General features: G+C 33.6%; 1 protein-coding gene across 1 annotated transcript in view; it reads left to right on the top strand.

Moving 5' to 3' along the window:
* The window catches only part of JMY (junction mediating and regulatory protein, p53 cofactor), an 81831-nt gene that overhangs the window by 42392 nt on the left and 12427 nt on the right, over nt 1-27012 (top strand). Inside the window, exons 3-7 of the mRNA XM_016118825.2 lie at nt 7126-7276; nt 13190-13359; nt 20411-20576; nt 20740-20927; nt 22255-22341. Of these exons, the coding sequence (XP_015974311.2) occupies nt 7126-7276; nt 13190-13359; nt 20411-20576; nt 20740-20927; nt 22255-22341 (762 nt within the window). The remainder of the gene's footprint in view (nt 1-7125; nt 7277-13189; nt 13360-20410; nt 20577-20739; nt 20928-22254; nt 22342-27012) is intronic.

The raw sequence follows: 27012 nt of genomic DNA, 5'->3' as shown, positions 1-27012 counted from the left end.
ATTACTCAGCCATAGGAAGAAATGAAATACTGCCATTTGTGACAACATGAATGGACCTCAAGGTAATCATGCTAAGCGAAAAAAGCCAGACAGAAAAAGTTGACATGAAAATAAGTGAAATAAGCCAGACAGAAAAATCACATGATATCACTTATATGTGGAATATGAACCTAAAAGCAACAAATGAACAGGACAAAGAAACAGAGACTCATGGACATGGTCTGTAGACTAGTGGTTACCAGAAGGTAGGGAGTGAGAAATGAGGGGGCAGGTAGACAGGGCAAAGGGGATGAAATATAGGGAGGTAGGGGGAAGGTTAAGTGGGTAAAGGGGATCAACTATATGGTAGCTGAAGGAAACTAGATTTTAGGTAGTAGAATATACAGATGCTAAATTATAATGTATACCTGAAAATTATATAATTGTATTAACCAATGTTACCCCAATAAAGTTAAAATAAATGTGAACCCCGGACTAGTAACATCAATATCACCTGGATCCTCGTTAGAAATACACTAGATGGTCCTCTAGATTTTTAAACCCAGTGTTGTAATGAGTCTGGGTTAGTTAGTGAGTTGGTCTGCTGATTGTCTGCCTGGATCAGCAGAGAATCAGTATAAGTATTTCAGATACATTATCTAACTTATTTTTAATATTTGTGGAAAGTAAATAAGCTAGAAACTTGAAGCCATCCTCAGTTCTTCCCTCTCCTTTGTACCTAGTTGCCTTACTTTGCCACTTACCTCCTAGTTGAATCTTAAATATGCTCTACTACCTCCACCCTTTCCCTCCCCCAGGACCAAGTAAGTCTATAGGTATCTGTGTGTGAAATAGAAAAAGATGCCCTTCCCTGCCCTAATCCCAGCTGACAGATTAGAAAAGGGTCTCCTTCTGAGCACATGCAGTAGAACTCATGACTAGGGGGAGCATAGACTGGATTTCAGTCTCCACTCTGTCCCCTTGTTTGGGTGCTTTTTGTGCAGGGTGCAATTTTTATACCATTGGAAACTGTATTCTATAGCATGCATACTGTGAACTATATAGTACCACCACTGTACATTAAAGTACTTATCTTTTACCTGAGCTACTTTTTTCTTTGGTTTCCTTGCCTTTAGATTTCTCTCAACTTTAAAAAAAAGTGCATAATTTCACACTTTCCCCTGGGAATATTATATTTGATGTTTGCTTTGAATATAAACATTTATGACTAGATGCTGCAAATCTAATAATGTCATTCTGATAATCTGGAATCACCAGGTAACTCCCGAGCCTGGAAAATTTGCATTTAAAGGTACTACGATATCAGTATATTCACAGATCTGTATTGGCATTTGTTTCACCTAAGATTGGAGTTGTTTTTTTTTTTCTTTTTCACTCTTCCAACAGTAGACAGGAATAACACTTAAGTTTCTCATATAAAACTCTGTATCCAAGCAAGCACTGTACTTTATAATAAGTAATTCCATGCCAAGAAATTTATATTTATAAATACTAGTCTTACTGTCCTGGCTACCTAAACTGACACATACTTTATTCCATGTTAAAAACTGGCACTGTTTTCTTTCTAGCCCTGAAACTGAAAACAGAGGTGTCATTGTTTTTAGCACATGATCCAGCTGACCAATGCTGTACATCTTCAGATGTGCTAAGTTAGGAAAAGAACTTAGTATCCTAGCTTAATGACTTAGGTGCAGTAAACTCTAATCACCAATTTAACAGTTTACTGCAGCATTAACTACTAAGTTTCAGAAGTCAGTTTAAAAAATGGCATTAAATAAACACAGAGAATATTCTGTATATTTGAATATACATGTACAGTCAATCCAATGACAAATTACCTTCAAATAATAACTTCTGGATTTTAAAAAAACTTTTTTCCTTCAAAAAATCATAATGCAAGTTTTCTCACTTCTGTGTATAGTTTTTAACCTTGCAAGTGAAAAGGACTTTTGTCTTAGTGATCTGAGTTCAGATTTTTGAGTTTTGAACACTGCTTATTCTTTTTATTAAATTTCTGTTTCATTGTTTTGTCTGTTGGGATCTAGCTCGAAAATCAAACCAGTTGATTCAACAGAGGGAATTTAATATAAATTATTGTTATCTAGGTATAAAGTTGTTAATCAGATAGTTAAGAAAGCAAGAAGGTAACTCGAAGATATCAGAGTTAACAATTGCAAAAACAGACACCACTCCTAGGATTGTGAGTGCAAAGGAAAGAGGTGATAATTATTACATTTTAACATAGAGGATGGGCTTGGTGGAGCTGACCTCTGAAGAAGAGGACATTCCTCTTCTAGTGCTGATATGTCTGAGCTTAATAGAGAACCCTGATATCTGGGGATAGGACGTTTAGAGAGCTGGTGCCTTGTCTTCAGGGGGTGCATAAGGAGGCTTGGTCTTGCAAAGATGGAAAAACTGCAAACTGGATTTTGTTAACTGCTTCAGGAAGGACTTGCAGGTGCTGAAATGAAGAAGCAAGTCTGGGATGATGGTCACAGGAACAGAAAACAGTAAAGTCAAGAGATGCAGATAGGAGGAAGCAGTTTTCTTCTCCCTTCTCCATCCCTAAAATCTCCAACCCTCCCAATTGGCAAAACCTAAATGTGGTTTGCAGAGCCTGAATCCTAGCATTACAAGGCAGAAGGTTGAACTCGTAGTTAATAGACAAGAATTTGGATACATACCAGACATTCAAAGTTAAGGAAAACAACCAAATAACCTAGTTTATGATATTTGGTAAAATAAACATACAAGTTCTTCAAAGGATACAAAGTTTAATCATGTCATTCATTGAAAAGAACTTCTATTATAATGTGCTGAGTAAGAGTTTAAAATTTTGGCTGCAGTGGAATAAATTTTTATTCCCTATTTGTGAATACTAATCTTACGCTTTTTAACTTCAGTGTTTTAAAATCAGAGGTAGTCTCAATAAAAACATAAACCTTGATCGTTTTGTTATAGCAAACAAGTCTTCTAGAACCCTTAAATTAAGCTGAAGTGTAAATATGGCACTTACTGCTAAGAATCCCACAGTGGTTTCCTGTTCCCTGTCAAATTAAGTACCAACTCCTCAGCCTGACATTTAAAGGACTCCTCACAGTGATCACAACCTCCTTTTCTGGTCCTATCTCCCATTACTTTATCTATTTTAACCTAAATGGTAGATAGGCTGGACTAATCTCTGTCCTTTACCATTCACTGAACTTACCTGCCTCTAGGCTTTTGCTCAGGTAGATTCTTGCCTCCAGCATGCCTTTTGGGTGGTTCTCTTTCCCCATATATTCCATATATACCTGTCAAAATTCTACCCTTCCTGCCAATAAAGTCTATCCTAATCTAAACAGCTTAATGTGTTCTCTTTCACCAAAATACTTTCATTTTTCTTTATTTTTATACATAGACACTCTTCACCAACTTCAATACCTGGCCAAAATTCTGCTTGTTCTTTACGAATCCACTTACTCATCGTTTGCTTTAGAAAGTCTCCCCAGACTGTACCCCAGCCTCCACAACTGGTGTTCCCCATGGTATCTTAGACATACTCTCTTATGACATTTTTTCATACTCTATTGTAATTTTTTAAAATTTCATTTTATTAATTTCAAGTATACAGTACATTGGTTAGACATTTATATAGTTTATGAAATGATCCCCCTAATTGCTCTTTCTCTTCTCTGGCTCTCCACTGCATCCCTACGCTATGCTCCCATCCCCATGACCATTTATCAGTTTATCAACTACTAATTTGTACTTCTTTAACCTTTCACCCCATTCTCCCAGCCCCGCTTCCCTTGGTCATCACTAGATTGTAATTTTTTATTTGGGTGTCTGTGTCCTCCTAGGCCGAATATCTTGCTATCCCTAGTGCCTAGAACAGTACTGGCACTGAGCAGATATGGTACTACATGATTGTTTTGAATGAATAATTGAATATTAAGTGATTTGTCAAAGGTCTCACAGCAGAGCTAGGTCTGCTAATTTCACGACAGATTTTTTTCATCACAGATATCTTTGCCCTCCTCATCCACACTAATTGATTGTAAATTTCTTGGGAGGAGAGTAGGTATCTTACTCATATTTCCTCTGAAGCACCTAGTACAGTGGTCTCTTTATTCATATTACATAATTGAAATAATTCCCAAATATTAGCTGTAGGAAAATCTAAAAGAGAGAAAAACGTCAACTATACCCAGTATCATCATTTAAGTTTGACTGCTGCAGTATGAGACTGAAGATACAATAAGCCATCTTTTGAGAATTAAAAAAAAATTCCAGTCTAGATAAGTAGGAACTCAGATATCAAGAATCCAAGCTGCCTCTTGGCACTACTTTTATAGTCCCAGAAATGGAGTTCACGTAATCCTGCTTCCCAGCTATTAAGGAAAAAAGAGGTAGGTCATAATTTTGCCTCTTCCTGGGCCTCATATATGAAAGCATGAGCTCATTGTTTGCTTGACTAGAAACAGGAAACCTCTGAGTCTTCAGCCTGTCTAGGTGGTATGGTTTCTGAACCCGAGAAAAGCTAAAAACAAGATAAAAACATTTTTTTTCTTGTTCATGATTATAAAAGCAATATATATATATATATATAATATATAAAATAAAGATGATTTGGAAAGTGCAAATTTTAAACAGGAAGAAAAATATCACCCATAATTTACTACCAAAAGATGACTTCAATAATAATATACTTTACATATTTTGTCTTTTTTCTGGACATTCTTTTATGTAATTGGAATTATATCTATGATTTTGACCTGTTTTAATGTTATGAAGTAATCATTTATCTGTTATTAAAAATTTTCCATAAACATTAATTTTTGCATAGAATTGTGTTTTATGTGTGTATCGTATATAAATTTCTTATTAGATATCTGGAACCCACTTTTTTCTTTTATGTCATACAACATTGCAGTGAATATCTTCAGTTATTACTATTCTTTGAAGATACTGTCTTAATATCTTTTAAAAATATGTTATCATAAAATACTTCCCAGAAAATGTTTTAATCAATTTATAGCTCCACCAACAGTATATGAGTCTGTGTCTTTTTCTGCCATTACCACACTAACCTGGTTAGTCTCATTTTGAATATTTATTTAATGAGTCTTTCTAAATGGTTTGTCACTCTACCATCTAAAAACAGCTATTTTATGTCTTCTCTCCTCTCCTATACCAACTTCTTATTATCTGGGCTTTTTCTTCACTGGGGAAAACAGAGATCATCAAACAGGAGTTTCCCATATCCTTTTTTATCAAACCCAAAACTTCCCTTTCTTTAAGCCATGGAGGAATTGTCCCTCCATTTACCAAGAGAAAATCCTTATGCCAGTACTCAGGATCCTTGCCCCTCTCATGTTTTCTCAAGGACCTTCCTCTGCTACTTAGCTTCATTGTTTCTTACACCTTAAAGGTTCTCCCTTTACTGAATATTTCTTACCACTCAACCTGCTCCATGATCTGCCATTAAAATAAAACAAAAAGAAAAGGCACTACCTTCTTTTCTAGCTGCATCCTTTTTTTCTAAATTCATTCACACATATCTCTCAAAAGAGTATGTCTTATACGTGTATCTACATTTCTCCTTATTAAAAACGTGTAAGGAAGTGAACTAGTAATTCAGCTGAGATATGAAGATGTGATGGGAGTTAGTGGGCAGAGGGAGTTTGCCTACACTTCAGGACTGTTGTTGCTAAGTTGAATGATCTGCGTGCTGTTAGGTCCATGGATACTAGTTGCCATCCTACTTGATCCCTAAATAGTTTTTGACAGGATTGATTTCTCCTCTTCTGAATCTTGCTGCTTATGTGATTCCACACTTTCCTAGTGTCCCCACTACCTGTGACTTGGTTTCTGTAGGCTCTTTTTCACCCATCCAGAGTGCTGGAATTCCTTAGGTCCCAGTCATGAGCCTTTTTCCCATAACTTCCTTGGATGATCTCATTCACTCTCATGACTTTAAATGTCTTCTGTGTGTCAAGGTTACCCAGATTTATATTTGTGGCTATGACCTTTACAAAGTCAAACTTAACATATGCAAAAGGAAATCTTTGATCATCTTCCTTTTTGATATCATCTATTCCTCCATTGTTTACTTTTTGAGGAAATGGAAATTCCACATTTGTACATATTTTTTCAAACAGTAACCTTGGAGTTATTCTTGACCCCTCTCTCTGCCTTGGCATTGTCCCCCTTAACACTGCTAATAAATTACTCACTGTATGCTGGGCAGCTTTTATATATATTTCCCTCTCTCTGGAAGACTCTTCATTTGCTTATTGTTGCTTCGAGGCTAAAACCCAATGTTAACTTCCTCTCGGTGTTTAATTTCCAAGTGATTAAAATTTTATTTTGGTTTTAGACTTTAATTTCTCTTTATTTCATCATTTAGAGAATATGGATTATATGGTTTCTACTTTTAAACTCATTACAAAGTTTTAGTGGCTTAGGACCTCACTTTTTAAAAATGTTCCAGGGGTGGGTTTACATTTTTCTGTATCATGTGTTTTTTTTAATCATGCTAATATGGTATTATTAACTTCTCATTTAATTTTTAAGTATTTTTCAGTGTGTGGTGAAGCAGGTTGGAGTATACAAAGAGTCCATTACTTTCTTGCTGAATTGTACAGTCCTTTAGTTTTAGTTGTGATTCTCGTAAATAGTGCATAGCTACATTTTTATCCTGGGTCCTTTGGTAGATGAATGGGCTGATTTTAAATATTATCAGTCTTAATATCTGAGTTTTCAGTTATTTACTTATGTTAGTTATTAAATAAATATTGGCACAAATAATTCTTAACCTGAAAATATAATTATCACAGAGGAAGAAATTTCTCATTATCTCAGCACCCCAAAATAATCACTCCTTAACATTTTGGTTTATGTCCTTTGTTTATATGTGGAGGAAGGAAGGATGAAGGGGGAACAAATATTTATATCAAATATCTTCAACATTGTTGTTAATTTACTTATTTTATAAATTAGTAGCTTGTACTCTAGAGCAGAGAAAAACAACTATTCTTTGTTTTAGCACCAAGCACAATGCCTGATATAGTCAGTAAATGTTTAAGAAATGAATCAAAGGAATAAACAAATGAACTTAATTTTCCTTTTGTCACTCTAAAGATTTCCATGGAGAATGATTATCTGGGTCCCCGAAGAATCGAAAGTTTACAAAAAGAAGATGCAGATTGGCAGCGGAAAGCTCACATGGCTGTGCTGTCCATTCAAGATCTTACTGTCAAATATTTTGAAATAACAGCTAAAGCTCAAAAAGGTGAGTTTCCCAGTAAAATTATCCTGGTGTTAGGCATTTTTGAAAATGAGTAGTTTAAGTATTTTATGTTCACAATAACTATATTGAAAAGTATATAAAGATCACTCAGATTCCTAGTAGTTAAGGAAGATCAATATTAACGCAGATAAATCCTCCAAACTTTACTAAGCATATGTGTTTACATATACGCCCACCTTAAAAAATAATAGTAATGGGGTGCTGGCATAGTGTAATTCAATTCTTAACACCATTCACTGTTAGAGACCCCACAGTTTAAAGACACAGCCTCTATCTGAGACACTATTCACAAATTTAGGAGGTCATGTTTTCAGGCCATCTACATTTCTAACCTACTGGCTACAAATTTAGGGGTTTCCATACTACTTTTAGGTTTATTTATTTGCTACAGTGATTCAAACGGAATTCAGGAAAGCACATGCTTACAGTATATAAAAGATATAAGTCAGGACAGGACAAATGAAGAGACACATAGAGCAAGGTCTGTGAACGTCCATACCTTTTAACTTCCTTCCAATAGATGGCTGCAGAAATCCTTCCATGGCTCTTTGATAGGCAGTTCAAAATCACTGCTATTTATTAGTTTAATAATTTATCTCTTTACCTGGCATTGATATCACTTAGCATTCAAATTATTTTTTCAGCAAATCCACATTTTCTTAAGCACTTCATTTAAAGCAATTTATATCTTCAGGATGCCAGTGCTGAATAATAATACTTTCCTTAATTCCTCAGCATCATTTGGCATTGTCATTAGAAAAATTAAACCAACAGTTTGATAGGTGAAAGATAGTATTATTTTTTAAATTTTGCATTTCTTTGATTATTAATGAGTGTGTTGATCTTTTTTGTTCTCGTGTACTCTCGTTTGATATTTACATGTTCTTTCTTTTTTTTCCAGTTAATATCTTTTGCCTATTGATCTATGGTAGTATTATTTCCTATTGATTTGTAAGAGCTCCTTATATTCATTGATATCTTTATTATATTTATATTATAGTTATATATTAACTCTGACATCTCTTGCAAGTATTCCTAAATTTCCTTTTAATTATAAGAACCATCAGCTTTTTAGAATGATTTCTTTTTAAAGCTTTAAATTATGTTACTTAATTTGTTGTATTTTCTAAAGTAAGTTTCTGTGATCTTCCACATAGTTAAAGCCTGCTAAAAATTCTTTTATATATTTGGATTTCTTTCTGGACTCTTTTTCATTGATATGCCTTACCTGTTTTTATTTGCTATAATTATGGTAGCTTTATAATGAAATTTATTACCCAGTTTATCAATTATCCCGTCATGATTTTTCAAAATAGTCTTGGTTATACGCAATTATTTTTCCCTAAGATAATATTATAATCATTTTTTTTAATTGGAATGGTTTCTTCCCAAACTAATATAATTCTGATAAAAAAAACTACAATGTTTTAGAATTTGAAATAGGACTTTAATATTTATGGGAGCGAGTAAATGCTTTGCTATTAAACAAATATTTTATAATAATAAAAAATAATTGCATAGTTGTTATTACCCTGCCATTTATTCAAGTCTCTGTTCTATTCAGGAAAGTTTTGTGAGTTGTTTGGTTTTTGATTTTTATCTAGGTTCTACACATTTCTTATTTAGTTCATTTCTGGGTGTTTTATGTTTTATTTTTGTTATTACTAAAAGACGTCATTCCTTTTAATAGATTTTGATGTCTTTTAGTATTCAAATCTTTGATGCTCTTTTAGTGATTAATATGATATAGTATGTTGATGCTTACTCAGATGTTTCACAAAGTGAAATTTGATAGCTATGATGAAAACTTGTTGAATAATTATATGTGATTTCTATTTCTTGAGGAGAAAAATAAATGTCATTTGTTTCTTAGATTTAACAAAATGCTTCAGAAAGAATTATAGCTAACATTTAGTGTTTGGCTATAAATGCTTTCTATCATTCTTTTAAGGTATGTTTTAGTCAGCAATACCTTTTTGTTTTAATGTTAATGTGAATGATTTTGTCTATACATGCTGTAAAAGGTATCTGACTTTAATGCTTATTGCTACCTTTAAAACTCATTTTACAGTTCGAACCACCAAGGTTAATGTGTCCTATCTTACTTGTTCCTGAAATATAGGTGTTTGTCTAAGCAGGTGGCTTAGAAAGTTTTTAGTAAACCATGTTACTTGCCTTCCCATCCTCATTCTTTTGGAAAGATACAGTATAATATGATTAATGGATTTTGAAAATCTCATACACTATTACTCTGCCACCATTCTTCATCTCCTAGTCTTTCATGTACATTTCAAATGCACATGAAAATATCTTTCATTTAAAAATACATTATATTAATATAGGATATTAATATAGAACTGGCAGGCATCAAAAGAATAATAAGGGAAATACTACAAACAACTCTCTGCTTACAAATTTAACAAAGATGAAATGGAACAATTCCTTGAAAAATACAAACTACCACAAATTAAAACAAGATGAAATAAATAACCTGAATATTATAACTATTAAAGAAATTGGATTTGTAGATTCAGATCTTCCCCTCACCCCTCCACCCCCCAAATTCTCCAGGCCCAAATGGTTTCACTGGCAGATTTTACCATTTAAGTAATAATGTTTCTCTTCTAGAAAATAGAAGAGGAACAGTTTTAATTGTATAGAATGGGACTAGCAATACCCTAAATCCAAAACTACACAAAGACAATACAAAAAAGGAAAACTACAGACCAGCATTCTCCATATATAGATGCAAAAATCCTCAATGAAATATTGACACATTTAAAAATATTAATAAAAATACTTTAAAAATTTAACAACCAAGTGGGCCTTATCCTTCTTGTATCAGTATGTGAACATCAATCAATGTAATCCACCATATTGAAGGTTTAAAGCCGTGGTTTTCAATTATGGGTGATTTTGCCACACTTAGCTATGTCAGGAGACATTTTTGGTTGTCACAATTATGGAGGGTATTACTAGCACTTAGCAAATAGAGGCTAGAGATTGTGTTAAACATCCTATGATGCCCATCCTTATGGCAAAGCATTTTCTGGCTCATAATGTCAAAAATGCTGAGGCTGAGAAACGCTAGTCTTGAAAAAGAAAAAAAAAAGCATGATCAGTTTATCAGTAGATACTGAAAACGCATTTCACAAAATACAACATCATGTGTGCTGAAAATGCTCAGCAAACTAGGAATAGAAAGGAACTTCCTTAACCTACTAAAGGGCATCTACCAAAACCCTAAAAGCTAGCATCCTTTTTAATGGTTAAAGACTGAATGCTTCCTCCCTAAAACAGGTAAAAAGTCAAGGATATGTACTCTTACCACTGCCATTCAGCATAGTATAGTAAATCTAAGCTAGTTGTAAAAGGCAAGAAAAAAGAAATAAAAGACATATAGTTTGGAAGAGAAGAAATAAAATAGTCCGCATTCACAGATAACATTGTTTATGTAGAAAATTGTATGGAATCTATTTTTTAAAACTCTTGGAACTAACAAGTGACTCTCAAGGTCACAGGAAATAAGGTCAGCAATGAATAATTAAAAATAAAAAATTTTAAAGCAATATCATTTATTATTTCTCCCAGAATGAAATATTTAGGTACGAATCTAACAAAATGTACAGGATTTGTATGCTGACAGTTATAATACTGATGAAAGAAATTAACATCTATAAATAAGTTGATAGACATTATGTTTGTAGATTGGAATACTCAATATAGTAATGGTCAGTTCATCCCGAAGTGATCTATAGAGTTAACACAATGTCTGTCAAAATACCAGTAGGTTGTTTTTTTGTTTGTTTGTTTGTTTTTTGTGGATATAAATGGGCTGGTTCTAATTAAATGGAAGGGCAAAGGAACTGCAATAGTTAAAACAGTTTTGAGGAAAAAAATTGGAAGAATCACACTACCTGACTTTACAAATTACTATAGAGCTACTGTGGCATGGAATTGTGGAAGGGATAGATTCCTCAGTCAGTGGAAGAGAATAAAGAATACAGAAATGAACTCAATATATGGCCATTTACTTTTTGATAAGGCTAATTAATGGAAAGCAGCAAATGGTATTGGAACTTTTGGCCATCTATATGCAGAAAAATGAACCTTGACCTGAGCCTCATACGTTTTACAAAGATGAACTCAAAATGAATCTAAATGTAAAACTATAAAACTTCAAAATATATGAGAAAAAGTTTTGTAACCTAGAGTTAGACAGAGTTCTTAGCAATGACACCACAAATATAAACTGTAAAAGACGTGATAATGAGTATGAACCATAAAAAAAAAAAATTGATAAAATGAATTTCATCAAAGTTAAAAACTTTTCCTCTGCCAGATACTATCAAGACGATGACAAGACAATAGGATTTAAGGGAAAATATTTGCAAATAACATATCTGACAACTTGTATCAGAATACATACACACACACTCTTAAAACTCAGTAAACTAGTAATAGTGGGGTAAGAAAATAAACAATTCAGTTAATAAATGGGGAATGGACTTGAACAGACAGTTCACCAGAGGGTAAAGATGGCAAGTAAGCAGTGGAAAAGATGTTCAGAATCATTCGTCTCTAGGGTAATGCAAATTAAAACCACAGTGAGATACCAATGCATGACTATTAGATTGGCTAAAATAAAAACCACTAACAATACCAAGTTCAGGCAAAGATGCAGAGTAACAGGAACCTTTCCTGCATTGCTGGTAGGATTGCAACATTGTAATCTCTGGAAAATGATTTTGTAATTTCTTATGTAGTTAAAGGTACTTTTGCCATATGACTCAGCAGTCTCTCTCCTGGGTATTTGCCCTAGTGCTGTATGGTAATTTTTAAAATAAAAACTAAAAGGAGAAAACAGTACATTATGTTATTAATAGTTCCTTTGAACATTTAAAGGTCTTTTCATACTGTAAACTATTTTTAAGTATGTACTTGGTTTAGACTGCCTTCTAGATGCACTCTTCTTGATGTTTTAAAAAAAATCTTTGCATTGTGATTTAAAAAAACATAACCATTACAGAAAATTTAGGTATTAGACGAATAAGAAACTCCACATCTGTCATCCTACCAGCCTTGTGCAACCTCTTTGCGTGTCAGTTTTTTTCTACACTTGGTTTATTATATAATTGCAATAATTCTGTGTATATTCTCATGTATAGTTCATAGTTTATATAATTTTGATTATTTTATACTTCTGCAATTTCAGGCAAAACATTTTTGTATGTGATTACAGCATCATTCTCGGGTTTCAAATGCTTCATCAAAGTCTTTGTAGACTTTCTTTATATCTAAGTTCTGGTGACTTTATCCTAGCAGGAAGCCCTTAAACCCAAACAAGGAGAAAATAGGTTTGCTTGACCTTTTAATTTTCCTTTTCTAAGCATGTTTTCCTTCTCCCATGTAACAGAAACAGAATAAAGATCTCTGTGTGGCTTTATGCTGTTGAGATTAATAGCCTTCCTTTATGCTTCCAATCAGAAGGTAACTTCTTTTTAGGAGAGGTATAAAACAGGTCCTTCTTTTATTTCCTTCCTTATACAAAGACAGATGTAATCTAATTTTGATATATTATTGCTCAGCTTTTAAAAACATCTTAAATGAGCCTGTTTCTAACAAGTATAAATTAGAACATTAAGGTTTTTGTTGTTGTTGTTATTATTGTTTGTAGCTTTAACATGATACCTGTAAACACCAGGACTGTGTAGTCTTTAGGGATTTTTTTTACTTAAAGTGATCATCATAGAGTATTATTACAGTGTTGTTTTCCTGTATTACATATTACATAATGTACATGGTCATCTTAGCAGAACCTTTATTTTTGCCAGCAGAGGTTAGTATCAGTTTGTTTTATGTCTTAATGTCCTTTCTAAAAATTATTATTAATAGCTGTGTACGATCGAATGCGAGCAGATCAGAAGAAATTTGGTAAAGCATCATGGGCAGCAGCCGCTGAACGTATGGAAAAACTCCAGTATGCAGTTTCTAAGGAGACTCTGCAGATGATGAGAGCTAAAGAGATCTGTTTGGAACAGAGGAAACATGCACTAAAAGAAGAGGTAACAAAAACTCAGAAAAAATAGATAAAATTTTTAAAAAATTAAGATTTGCTACTTGATTTTTATCTTTGTACAAGACTGACATCTTTCTGACTCTACAGGCAACTGTTAATTTTGCACTCTATTTGTGAGATAATGATAATACTCATGATGGGGCCTATGATTTGAGTTGCCACTAATAGAACAGTTAGACACATGGTATTTTCACAGTATCACAGTGTGACTGTAGGTAGCAATGCACTATTAAAACAAAAATGACGATGTCAGAATTTCTTTGTTTTTAAATTTTTTTGTACTGTAACATTCAAAGCTTTCTGATAATTAGTTTTCCTGCTCAGAGAAATTTAGTAAAAATCCTAAGGCAGTAACATTTTGTTAGACTTGATTATATTATGCTCAAACCATTACTTTTTGGAACTTCCCGTTTTATTCCTTCTGGAACAAAGCAGGGTTAATAAAGGTCCAATTTGACTGTGCTTCAGTAGAATCTGTTCATGGATACAAAAAAAAAAAAAAAGGAATAGTCTTAGAAATTCTTGAAAAGGGTCCCTGATATATATATATATATTAGAATGTATCTAAAACCAGTTCTTCAGAATTGACTCTCCCATGTTATGCATTATATCTCTATGACTTATTTGTTTTATACCAGAAAATTGAACCTCTTATTCCCCTTCACCCCACCTTTTAAAAAATTTTTCATTTTCAGTTGACATTCAATATTATATAGTTTCACATATAAGGCATAGTTGAAAGAGTTCTTTATGTATTCTAGATACAAATCTTGTATTAAATATATGACTTGTACATATTCGCTCCCATTCTGTGGATCAACCATATTGGTTTTTAAAACATTAACTAAGTATGTGTAAAAGCAGTACATTTTTGTCTCCAGAGAAGAACAAAATGTCTGTTTTTATCAATACAACTTTATTAAAAGTTTTTGGGGCTCAGGTATACCAGTATAGTCATTGTTAACAGTTAAAAGTGCATACGCTTATCTCTTGTTAAAAAAAAAAATAGTATACGAGGTGACATAGTGTATCACAGCTGTGCTCTGGAAAGAAATGTTTTGGATTTTAAATTGTAGTTTTATTTTTTCCTTACATTTTCTTAACTGTTACTATTATTAAAGATAAAATTGGAACTTGTCTTTTCCTGGAACCTTTTCACACTTTATATCCAGAATATCTTTGCAAAAATTTCAGCCCCTTCTCATATTCCCCTGAGGCATTTCTACTACAGTCTCCTTTTCTGGTTAGCTTTCTCTTTATGTTACTAACTTCTCGAATTTTCTTAAGTTCTAGAACTTTTAAAACTTAAAATCCTAGCATGTTTTTATTGCCTATAAAGTAGAGGTACCACCCTTTGTTTTCATCACACTGACTAACTTTATTGTTCTAACCAGGCTGACAGTTGGGCTGTACTGACAACATAGGGTGTCTAAAAGAACTGCGAGTGTAAGCTTTCTGACTACTTGCTACTGCAAGAACATTGTTCTTACTGGAATTGGTCTAGGGTGTTGAAGGGTGAGGCTGAAATGGGCCCTTAGAGTCTGGGCTGATGATTATCCGTGGGGTCATTTTCCCTGGGGCCATCCTATTACCTTAATAGTCTGTTTTTTAATGTTCTGGATTGTGTTTGAATTCTTCAAAGGTTTTGGTAAAACTGTCAGTCATTCTTGCCATGTTTATGCTTGTTGTGTGTATATAATATACGTATTGTGCTTTTTATATGTATCTGTGATGTACTATACCAGTTTTATTAGCATTAATTTAAGGTGACTACATTACTCTTGAGAAACAGAAACGGAACAAATGTCAGTTATTAAGCCCATCCCAAACAAATGCTTTGCCAGTGAAAGTTTTATAATACAGTACTACCCAGTAATTTAAGTTATGGGGGAGATTTCGTAGTTTAAAATATGTTGATATGTTGTATCTCCTCAGGTATTTTAGAGACAACAACTTCCTGACATGACAGAAGAAACCACCTTAAAAATTGAAAATAGTAATATATTCTATGAGTATAATGCTAAACTTGAAACAATTTCTAAATTAATGCTGAAATATTAAATATTAAATATCACCTGGGCAAGCAAAATTCTATTTGACTTTTAAATCTTCTTTAACTACACTAAATAAGTACCATTTCTTTTTACCTATCTCCTTTTTAACTTGTTTCTGTCTTGATTGTAGTCATTCTTACCCTTTTTAGGTCACAGTCTACTTGCCTCTTTAATAATTTGAAAGTTAGGAACCCTGTACTCAGAGAAATACAGATACACACACAGCTTTGCACACAAATTTAGTAGGTTCCCAAATAATCTGTACCTGAGCCTCTGACACAAGATTGTCCACAGGTGTTCGTATTTTCCCATCAAAAACAGAAACTGTCAGTGCCTTTATGACCCAACACTTTGGAAGGAATCTAGGTTTACTTAAATTACTTGTGACTACCTTACTCTACTTTTCAATAGTTACTCCTCACCAATCCAGATTTTAAAACAATAGCACAGGGGCTGGATGAAAAAGTTGAAGGGATTAAGAAATACAAATTGGTAGTTAAAAATAGTCACAGAGATGTGAAGTACACAGCATAGGGAATATAGTCAATAATATTTAATAACTATAGTGCCAGGTGAGTATTAGAGTAATTGGGGAGATCACTTCATAAATTATATAAATGTCTAACCGCTGTGCTGTACACCTAAAATTAATATACAATATTATTAAATGTCAACTCTAATTGAAAAAAAAAAAAGCACAATCTGATATACTTGTACTTTCAGATCTTACCTTATTTACAGATTATATCAGACATATTTTAAGCTACTAGACAAGCTTAAACTGCATATAACCACACAAAGTTAGGAGTAGGATATATATTGGAAGTATTGTTAAAATAAGGTTAATTAATGAAATAATGATATTTTCTTTATAGTTATTCATTGAAATAGGTGCTAAAATGAAGATACCATCATGAAACAAATCATAGAAAATACAGTCACATCTCACTTTGTGGATGTTATCTTCAGGTTAACCATGTTCTCTGATTAATAGGAAATTAACCAGAAAACTATTCAGATTTTAATCCTTGTGGTTGAAAGTTCTAAAAATATGTCAGTATGCTTTTCTTGTCTTGCAGAGAATTTTAATCATTCCCCATCCATTTTAAAAAAAAATTATTTTTTGAGGTCATCTCTATGAACAGATATAAACTGCTAGAGCTAATTATGACTATATGTATCAACCCTGAGGCTAGTTCCTTATTTCATAATTTTGTCTTTCTCCTAAAAGCATATGACTAAATTATAATTAATTAAGGTTATATTCCTCTCTGTCACTTTATTGAAGTCATCAAGTATTTATCGAGCATTTATAATATACCACAGTGGACATGAGCTTAGGATATAGACAGCTATTCAGTAGAACTTTCTTTACTGGTAGAAATGTTCTGTATCTGTATTTCCTAATAGGATAACTACTAGCCACATGTGTATTAAGATCTTGAAATGTAGCTTATGTGACAGAGGAACAGAATTTTTAATTTAATTTAAATAGCAATGTGTAACTTGTGGCTGCTATTTTAGACAGAGCCACTCTATAGATCTCAATTCTGCAAACCTCTTACATAACCTTGGGTGAATTACTTAACCTCTCTATAAAACATAAATATTATGCACCCTCTTTTAGGAGAGTTAGAATTCCATGAACGAATATGTATAAATCAGTTAACATAGTACCTAGCATAGAGTAAAAACTCAAAAATAAATATTAGATGCTATTACTCTGGTCTGTGTTAGGTGTTATGCAGGCATAATGGAAAGGTAGACAAAGATGGGGAAAATATAATCTCCAGACCTAAGATATTTACTTACATTTCATTTGGGCCTTTTCAAAAAGTTTTAACTTCAAGGAGCTTTGATACTATGGAGGTCCGAACATAGGTGGGGAACTTACGGTGCTTGTCCAAGCAGAGAGGCTGGTTTTTTGTTTCTATTTTTTTTTTTTTCTGTCAGTAAGCAGATAGTCTGTTGTATATCTGTACACTAGAAATTTCAAAGTCTCTAAATACAAAAAACTAGGTTCCACTCTAAAATCTACAATTAATATTACTTATGAAATTCGATTTTAGCCATCTAAGTTATATTTTGATAGTGATTATAAAAAAAGTAAATATAAAAGTTTTAAATATTTCAAGCCCTGTATTTAGTGCTTTATGTATATTATCTCATTGAATTCTCAAATATAATCCTTTATACTACAATCTCATGAGCTATTATCTGAAACCCCCAAATTTCAGAATTCTTAGTTTGTTAGATTTTAGGAAGCTAATTTAGGACAAGTGTTAGTATTCCAGTAATAAAACATACAGATTACATTAAATGGAATAAATAGGGACTCACATCAGTTCATATCACATATATTCCTACAAATGGATTGTGAGGTTAGGTTTTGACATCAAAGAAATTAATGATATTTTCAGTTTTCTAAGATTTCTGAAATGTGGAATTTTAGACAATTCTGTCCTATGTATTATCTGTATTCGTATAGCTGTTATTGGTGGGACCTGTATTTATACGCAGGTTTATCTGTTCTAGGTCTTGTGTCTTTGCCGTCTTTCCCACATCAAAAGGCTAGTCTTGATTGAGAGCTTGGCGACCTTGCCTTTAATGTTATTTCTCTTATGCTAAGCATGGTTTTTATGCCCACTCTTTGTACCCTCATTTCATTTCTTGTCTGCTGCCATATTCTCTGTAAGTCACACAGTGGTGAGTGCTCAGTGAGTATTTGTTGAATGAATGGCTCAACCCACAGATACTCTTGAAGCTGTTTTTCATAGCCCCTCATGTATCATGGGGTTTTCTAGCACAGTAGGGTGAAAGGCAAGACAAAGACATCATTAGTTTATATAAATTGCTTTATATCTTTTTTCATGATATAGTCAGTCAAGATAAGCATATACTAAAACTACAGTATCATTGTGCATGGAGGAAAGGATCATCTGTGTGGTCAGTAGTATGTGATGTATTTATGTGGATATATAAATATATATCCACATAAATACATCATTTATGGTACTTCATTTCCTTTCTAGATTTACTTTTCTGTATGTATTAGAATGGTGTCCTCTGCTTTTGCCTAATGGGAAGACCATCTTTGGGAGGAATTGGGAGAATTGGGTCTAGTTCCAACATTGCTGATATTACGTGGGTTATTTGGAAGTCACAGTTTGGTTGGGGTTAGGGTCTTGATATCCTGATATCAAAAGTTTGTTTATTTAGAAGGGCGAAAGTTGAGCTGAATTAAATTTCAAGGTAGCAGAGTTTTAACTGGCACTTGATTGTCTACTTTTTTGAACAATTAACCTACTCTCTAGGCTTCCTTCTTGTCCAAGGAAGTACTACCCCCAAGTATAACAAAGATGCACCATCTGTGGTACCTACCTTCTCTCAATGGCTCCATTGTCTGGAATTGGTGCTCCTTCCACTCTGGATTCCCATTCCCTTAGTTCCATGGCTGTCAGCTGAGTTAGGTACCAGGGAAAAATCAGTCTAGAAACTTCAGATGTTATAGGGAAGAGATTTGGAGCAGTGTAGCCTTCCCATACCTCTCCATGCTTTTCACTAAGAATTTCACCTCTGCGTTGAAGTTTAGATAAACCTGAAAGTGCTTCTTTGCTCTCCTAGACTACTCTGACATTTCTCCCTTTCTCCTCATCTTATTCCATAAAAGTCCTCTCTGTGTTGGTACTACAACCCTTTAACTTTTCCTGGGGCCCACCACTACCTTATTATTTGTTCTTTCAGAGGTTGGGATTTAACGGATCCCTTGTGTGCACTTTTGCCTCTGATGAGGTTTTGTCCTTCTGAACCCAGCCATCGCAAATCCACCTATGTACTCTCTTATTCTGAATAGAACTCACTAAACCAGAAAATTGGGGGTGAAGTCACTTACTATGAGAGAACCTCTTCCTTTTTTAGTTTGATATATTCGTTGTATTCTGGTATCACTGTGCATCTCAAGTGTTTTTAAGGTACATGGGCCCTGGGCAGGGATCAGAATATTGTTCTACTTGCGGTTGAGGCAGCTGACAATGTAAAGCTATGTCATCAAGGCACCTTGAATTTCTTTTCTTAGCCAAAGAATCAAACAGGAGAATGCTAGGGGAAGCCTTAGCACAGTGTCATAAATGTGGTAGATAAATGGTCAGAGAACTAACAGCCTGGACCAGACAGTGAACACTATCACTGGAGAATTGATCTTAGATGGTTTTTAGATTGATTCACACTGAGGTTTTACTGATTATAATTCCCCACTTAGAGAATAATGCCTTCTAACATCACATATTTTACCTCTTTGTATGCTGTGCTCATAGAAAATATGGGTGCAGATAACAGAGTAAGATGCATCCTGGGGCTGTGGTCTCCAGAGCTGCACAAGAGCTCCAAGATAGTATGTAAAGGGATGCTTATAATTTAAAGTAAGACCGGGAGTTTCAGGAAAGAAATCACTCCTAGGTTCTTCTTTTATGACTTTGGACAAAAACAGCAGGATTTCATCTTGTCGACATTCCCTTCCATGAACCACTATAATTAAACCCATTTGGGGTCCTATATTTATTGTTTGTTATTGATTGTCACTCATAACATATTACCTAATACAGCAGGACCACTGACTTTATAACTTTATTAAATATTTTTAAAATGTTTATAACATTTATTAAACAGCACTGTATTTAATTCATCTGATTATTTTTAAATGTATACTGTTGGACATTTAGAACACAGCCTAACTCTTGCTTCACAGTTCAAAATTTTTGTTAAAGAATTTTGAAATTATAGACTAAGAAAAATATGATCATTAGGTAAGACTATGGATATCTAGAATGTAAAGGAAAGGCTGGAATCTTGTTTAAAACATACTCTCTTTATACGCTAACATATTTCACCAATCTCACAAGCCAGAAAGGATTATTTTGTAGCAATAAGAATTCACTGGCTTGTCCCCTCCAACCAGAAATGTTCTTATTTTTATTTTCAATGCAGATGCAGAGTTTGCAAGGTGGTACAGAAGCCATAGCTCAATTGGATCAATTAGAAGCTGATTATTATGATCTGCAACTTCAGTTGTATGAAGTACAGTTTGAAATCTTGAAGTGTGAAGAGTTACTATTGACAGCACAACTGGAAAGCATCAAAAGACTTATATCGGGTATGGTGTACATTTAACCACATAAGTCCACAAAAGATTGAATACATTATAAGATGTAATGGCTTTGTTTGAGGTTATAGAGCCAGTTAAGTGGATTAGAACTCTGTTCTGTCTTTGCAGCCCATGCTCTTAACAACTACTCCTTGTTGCTATTCTGTAACAGAAAAGAGAGATGAAGTGGTGTATTATGACACGTACGAAAGCATGGAGGCCATGCTGGAGAAGGAAGAGATGGCAGCGTCATTGCATTTACAGAGGGAAGAGCTACAGAAACTTCAGCAGAAAGCACGCCAGCTAGAAGCAAGACGTGGACGGGTTTCAGCCAAGAAAGCCTACCTCAGAAATAAAAAGGTATAATAGGTTAAGAATTTATTGAATATATAGCCATAATTTTAAATCTTGCTTTTATGTATTACCTAATCCTTGATCCATAGCTACTAATTCGAACCCAGTTTGCATACCTTTTAAAGCAAAGTAAGAGTTCTTATGGGGTGTATCTTCAGATCCTGCTGGAGTTACTGGGTATTATATGGTATATGTAGCATTATCACCTTTCCGAAATCTGGGAAGAAATTTAATTTCAAAACACGACTAATCTCTGATCCTGATAAGGGCTAGCGGACCTGTAACTTCATTTTATAACTAAAGGAACATAGGTGTTCCGTAGTTAAATGACCCAAGGAAAAGCAGTTAGTATAGGGCAACAGTAGGATTCTATACTAGGTCTGTGTGAGTTAGAAGCCTGAGTCATTATAGCACTATATCATGTCACTATATAATGCCTTTATTTTCCCCTGGAGACTGACCTGGACTGGTTCATTTCAAGAACCTCTTGATAGGCAACAGACTTCAACCCAGTATTGTAAAAATTATGATATAAACAGTTGCTTTATTGGCTTAAAAGGTTATTCCTTAAATGCCTTTCACTGGTTAAAAGAGTTAATCTTTTGGTAAACTTTGAGAGTATTGGAAACTAATGTAAACCCTTTTAGCTGGAGGACTTGTCAAAAGGACCCAGGGAAAATGAAGACTTAGCATGTGTCACTAAAAAGTTACCAAATGATAGTGCATTGTTTTGTAAAGAAGCACATTCTCCTATTTTATACTGTGTTCTTATTTTTATATGACTAAAAAAAGCATACCTATATGTTCTTTATAATTCCCGGTTTCTAGTCTTTATGGTCTCTTTTAGTTCTGAAGTCAATGACCAGAAGATTCAGATTTCATGATATTGTTTAAACCAGTCCAAGCAAAATCATGTTTTTTAACTCATCAGAGGATACAGACTTTAAGCCAAGAGTTGTATGTCCTTTTTTACCCAGAATAGTTTAAAGAGTACAGTAAGACTTAGAATCTTTTGACCACAGATGTTGGAACTGTGAAAGAGACCTTTGAGATTATATAAGGACACCTCCTTCCACTCTGCCTTGCCCCCATCTCTCCTGCTCCAAAAAAGAGAAATCAAGAGTTCTAGAGAAGCTTTAATAGTTTGATAGAAGAGTCTTTTCAAGATCCTGATTATTTGGCTTATGTTGCTTCATACTTCTGATGAGAAACCAGAGGCAATTTAGTTGGTATTTTGCTATGTTAAGATTAAAATTTATCAAGTAAACCCTGGTATGGTGTTTTGGCTCTTTTAGATTTCACATATATTAAAACATATTTTATGTATTTATAGGAAATTTGTATTGCAAAACACAATGAAAAATTCCAGCAGCGCCTTCAGAGTGAAGAGGAATATAGAACCCATCATACAATACAATTAGTAAGTTTGGACTCTTGGAGACTTAGAACAAAAGTTTGATTTTTACATTTATCAATGTGAATAAAATCTGTCAAGAATAAGACGTTATATGTAGATGTTAGCAATAGTTCACTATATATGTACACATACTTATAATTTAGAGCAGTTCTAGGCAAAAAGCACACACATGCACAACTTCCCCTATTAGCAAAATCCCACACAAGAGGGGTACATTTGTTACAGTGAACCAACATTAACACATCATTATCACCCAAAGCCCATAGTTTACTTTAGAGTTCATTCTTAGAGTATACATTCTGTTGTTTTTGACATGTATAATGACATGAATATTTTCACTGCCCTAAAAATCCTACGCTCTACCTATTCATCCTTCTCTACCCAAACCTATGGCAACCACTGATCTTTTTACTGTCTCCATAGATTTGCCTTTTCTGTAATATTTAATTGGAATTACACAGTAGGTACCCATTTTAGATTCGCTTATTTAACTTAGTAATATGCATTTAAGGTTTTTCCATGTCTTTTCATGGCTTGATAGCTCATTTCTTTTTAGCACTGAATAATATTCCATTGCTTGAATGTACGATAGTAAGTTCATTCAGTTACTGAAGGACATAGTTACCTACAGGTCTTGGCAATTATGAATAAAGCTGTAGTAAACACCAAACAGTCTTTTGTGTGTACATAAGTTTTCAGCTCTTTGGGGTAAATACCAAGAAGCACATTGCTGGATTGTATGGTTAAAATGTTTAATTTTTTTTTGAGGACATTACTAAATGTCTTCCAAAGTGGCTGTTCCATTCCCACTTGCATTCCCACTAACAGTGAATGAGAGTTCCTGTAGCTCTGCATCCTCGCCAACATTTGATGTTATCAATGTTTCAGATTTTAGTCATTCTAATAGATGTGTAGTGGTATCTCATGGTATAATGTTTATTTGCCATCTGTATATCTTCTTTGGTGAGATGTCTGTTGAAATTTTTTGCTCATTTTTTTTAACTGAGTTTTTTGCTTTACTTTTGAGTTTTAAAATTCTTTACATATAATCTATAATTGGCCTTTATCATATATGTCTTCTGAAAATGTCTTCTTCCAATCTGTGCCTGTCCTTTCATTCTCTTGACAGTCTTTCTCACAGGGCAAAAGTTTTTAATTTTAATGAAGTCCAGCTTACCAGCCTTTCTTTCATGGGCCATATCTTTGTTGTTGTATCTAAAAAGTCATCACTAAATCCAATGTCATTTATATCTTATGTTCTAGAAGCTATCTAGTTTTGCATTTTACATTTAAGTCTGTGATCCATTTTGAGTTACTATTTGAGTTACTTTAAAGGCTGCAGGTCTGTAGCAAAACTTTTTTTTAAACTGTCCACTCTATTGAATTGCCTTTGCTCCTTTGTTAAATATCAGTTTATTATATTTATAAGGGTCTATTTTTGAGTTCTGTATTTTGTTTCACTGATCTAGGTCTTTTGTTCCTCTGAAGAAACTTTAGGATCAGCTTGTCAGTAACCATAAAATAAGCAGCTAGGATTTTGATTTAGATTGTATTGACTCTATAGATGAAATTGGGATTAATTGAAACCTTAACAATATTGAGTCTTTCTATCCATGAGCAAGCAGTTAGTCTCCATATATTTAGTTCTTTGATTTCTCTTACGAGTTTTATAGTTTACCTCATGTAGATCTTGTACATATTAGATTTGTACCTAATCTATTGATCTCACCCCCACATGCTAATATAAATAGTATTGAAGTGGTAATGTATATAGTTTTCAATATCAAACTCCAATTGTCGATGCTGGTACATTAGACAGGTGTTGGCTTTTACATGTCAACCTTATATCCTGCTTATTAGTCCCAAGACTTTTCTTTTTTTGTTGGTTCTTTCACATTTTCTATATAGACAATCATCATCTGCAAATACAGTTTGATTTTTTTCTATCTCAAATTGTATACTTTTTATGTGCTTTTCTTGTCCTGTTGCATTAGCTAAGACTTCCAATAAGTTGTTGAAAAGGAGTGCTCAAAGGGGATATCTTTGTCTTTCCTGATCTTAACAAGCTTCCAGTTTTTCACCAGTAGAATAATATTAGCTGTAGGGTTTTTCACAGATGTTGTTTATCAAGTTGAAGAAGTTCCCTTCTAATTATACTATGCCGAGACCATTAGTCCAGTTTTTAAAAAATCACATTAAAAACCTTCTATTCCCAATATTGCTGTACCTCATCATGCCTGGAGTATATTATCCTGATAGTAGTCTTTTTAGACACATGTCTTAGGTTAATCAACACCAGTGATTTATATTTCATTAAATAGTAGAAATGCTGACACGACTATATCACTATATATGCTTACTTAAATTTTTTTTCTTTAGTGTCACACTAAAGGCCAAAGGGCTAAAATTTGTCAGTATTATCACTTAAGCTCATTTTGGTACATGTTATACTAAAGCCCCTTACTCTTGATTTTAAACACATAAAAGTAGCTGAACTGCCCATTAACTGTATGATTCATCTTTCTCTTAAGAGTATAGAAATAGCAAAGTTAATCATTGTACTTCTATTTTTCATGAATCAAAAACACCTTTGTAAGGAAGTTTAGACAAAAGGGCCAGCACAGCAGGTGTATGAGAGTGCTCCTTACTGTCTGTCACCATCAGTACCTGCACTGTCAGCTTGTTATAGAGGTTCCACACTTAGAATTCGTTCCTTATTACATGAATATTTCGACTTCTGATGAAATGCCAATACTTTGATGGATGGAGTAACTAAATAACTTTTTAGAATGAATAGTAAATTCTTTCTCAAAGAGTTGTATGGGGTAAAAGAGAAGTAAAAATGAGGAAATAGGTATTTGGGGGAATCTCAAAGATAAACGTCATCTGCATAATGTTATTTACCTAATACCAACTTTAGGTGGAATACCTCATTGTGGAAGAATGAATCCATTAACCATCTAGTCATTTTAACATGCATAGATAGAGGGAAATAAAAGTTGGCTTAAATCATTGTTTTTCAAAGCTAGTTTTAAATCACCTTTATCAAAATCTTTTGGGTGGTAGATTGTTTAAAATACAGACCTCTAGATTTTAGCCTTATTGTTTCAAAAATTTCTTCTAGCTATTCTTGCAAATTAAATATGTAAAACTAAGGTAGTTTACTATTTAATACTAAGCTCTAAAAAAGAATAGTTTAAAATATATAAAATTACTTGCATATTACTTTTTTTTGTTGTTGTTGTTTTTTTTTAAGCTCAGAGACAAACTGGGTAAGGGAAGGAAATGGTAGTCAGGAAACAAGTCAATTCTACCCATTAAAAAATGCATTCTTGTTTTATGTAACCATATTCATAAATCATGAGTTTCACTTCAAGAAAGTACTGCTACCATGGAATACTTTTAAGCTGTAGTTTATGGAAGCTGATCAGAACTCTTTTGATTGTTTTGCTCATGATGGCTTCTTTTAATACTACTTCCTCTGTGCTCTGATATGTGCCCTGCGCAATCATTGTTCTCATTTTCTTAAAACAATACTTTGTTATAAAAACATTTTATTGCTTTTTTGAAATATAATACATACATAATATACATATAGAGAAGTATATACCTCATAAGGGTATAACTTGAATTTTCACCAGGTAAACATAACTATATAACCAGTACCCAGACTGATAAAGTTAACAGAAACCCACTTTGGGTTACCTTTTGTTGCCATCCAGTAAGGACTCCCTGCCACAGCTTCTCTTTTCCTAAGTTTATTTTGATTCATCTTGGAGTTGGTTAGATTTCATTAAGATACTGTTTCAGGAAAGTTTTGTGGTTGCTGTATTTTCTGAGTTCTGGCATGTTGGGGAATGCTTGTCTGTTTCCTTTATACATAAAGGACAGTTTGGCTGGGTCATGCTGTCAGTTTCTTCTCCATCAAAATTTTGGAGACACTCCCAACACTGTCTTGTAGCATTGAATGTTACAGTGCAGAGGCCCAAAGTAATCCCCCCACCCACACCCCTTTATTAGACTTGATTTTTCTTCCCAGATACGCATGAGTCTTTACTGTAGAATTTTATTGTCGTAACTTTGTCAGTTGATCATTGTGCATGAGGGTTCCTGAAACTTGATATACACTTTTAGTCTGAAGAATCAAGCCATCCTTTAGATTTTGTACCATCATCCAAGACAAATGTCAGCAGTAACTCTTTTTAGAAATTATATTGTTCAGGACAAAGTTGGTGGGAAAGAAGAGAGAGAGAGGTAATAAGACTAAGAGAATGGAGGATTGAATTGGAAAAAGACAGCAGACGAATGGAAGAAAGACAGGTTAATGATACACTGGAGACCACCATCACCTCCATATGAAATTATCTGATCTTGTAGGAGGCATTTCTAATATTTTTAAAATAAAGCAAAAATAAAGCCATAACCCGTCTGTGTATTTAGAAAACCTTTTCATTTATTTAATATTTGTTCTGCCAAATGAGATTTAATTAGCTTATAAGTAATTCAACAACATGGGAAATTTTTTAAATTTTTGTGCAGATTAACTGGCAACTGTAAGGTATGATAAACCAAATGATTCATGTATAATGCTCTAAGTACTTTTTTTTTTTTTTACTATGTCGGTTATATTGGTTGATGTAATGTGTAATATCTAAATTACTGACCACCTGGTTG

The sequence above is a fragment of the Rousettus aegyptiacus genome, unplaced genomic scaffold (genome assembly GCF_014176215.1).
Source record: "Rousettus aegyptiacus isolate mRouAeg1 unplaced genomic scaffold, mRouAeg1.p scaffold_m13_p_8, whole genome shotgun sequence".
NCBI classification, from domain to species: domain Eukaryota; kingdom Metazoa; phylum Chordata; class Mammalia; order Chiroptera; family Pteropodidae; genus Rousettus; species Rousettus aegyptiacus.
The sequence above is the reverse complement of the archived record's forward strand: the minus strand, read 5'-3'. Positions and strand labels throughout refer to the sequence as shown.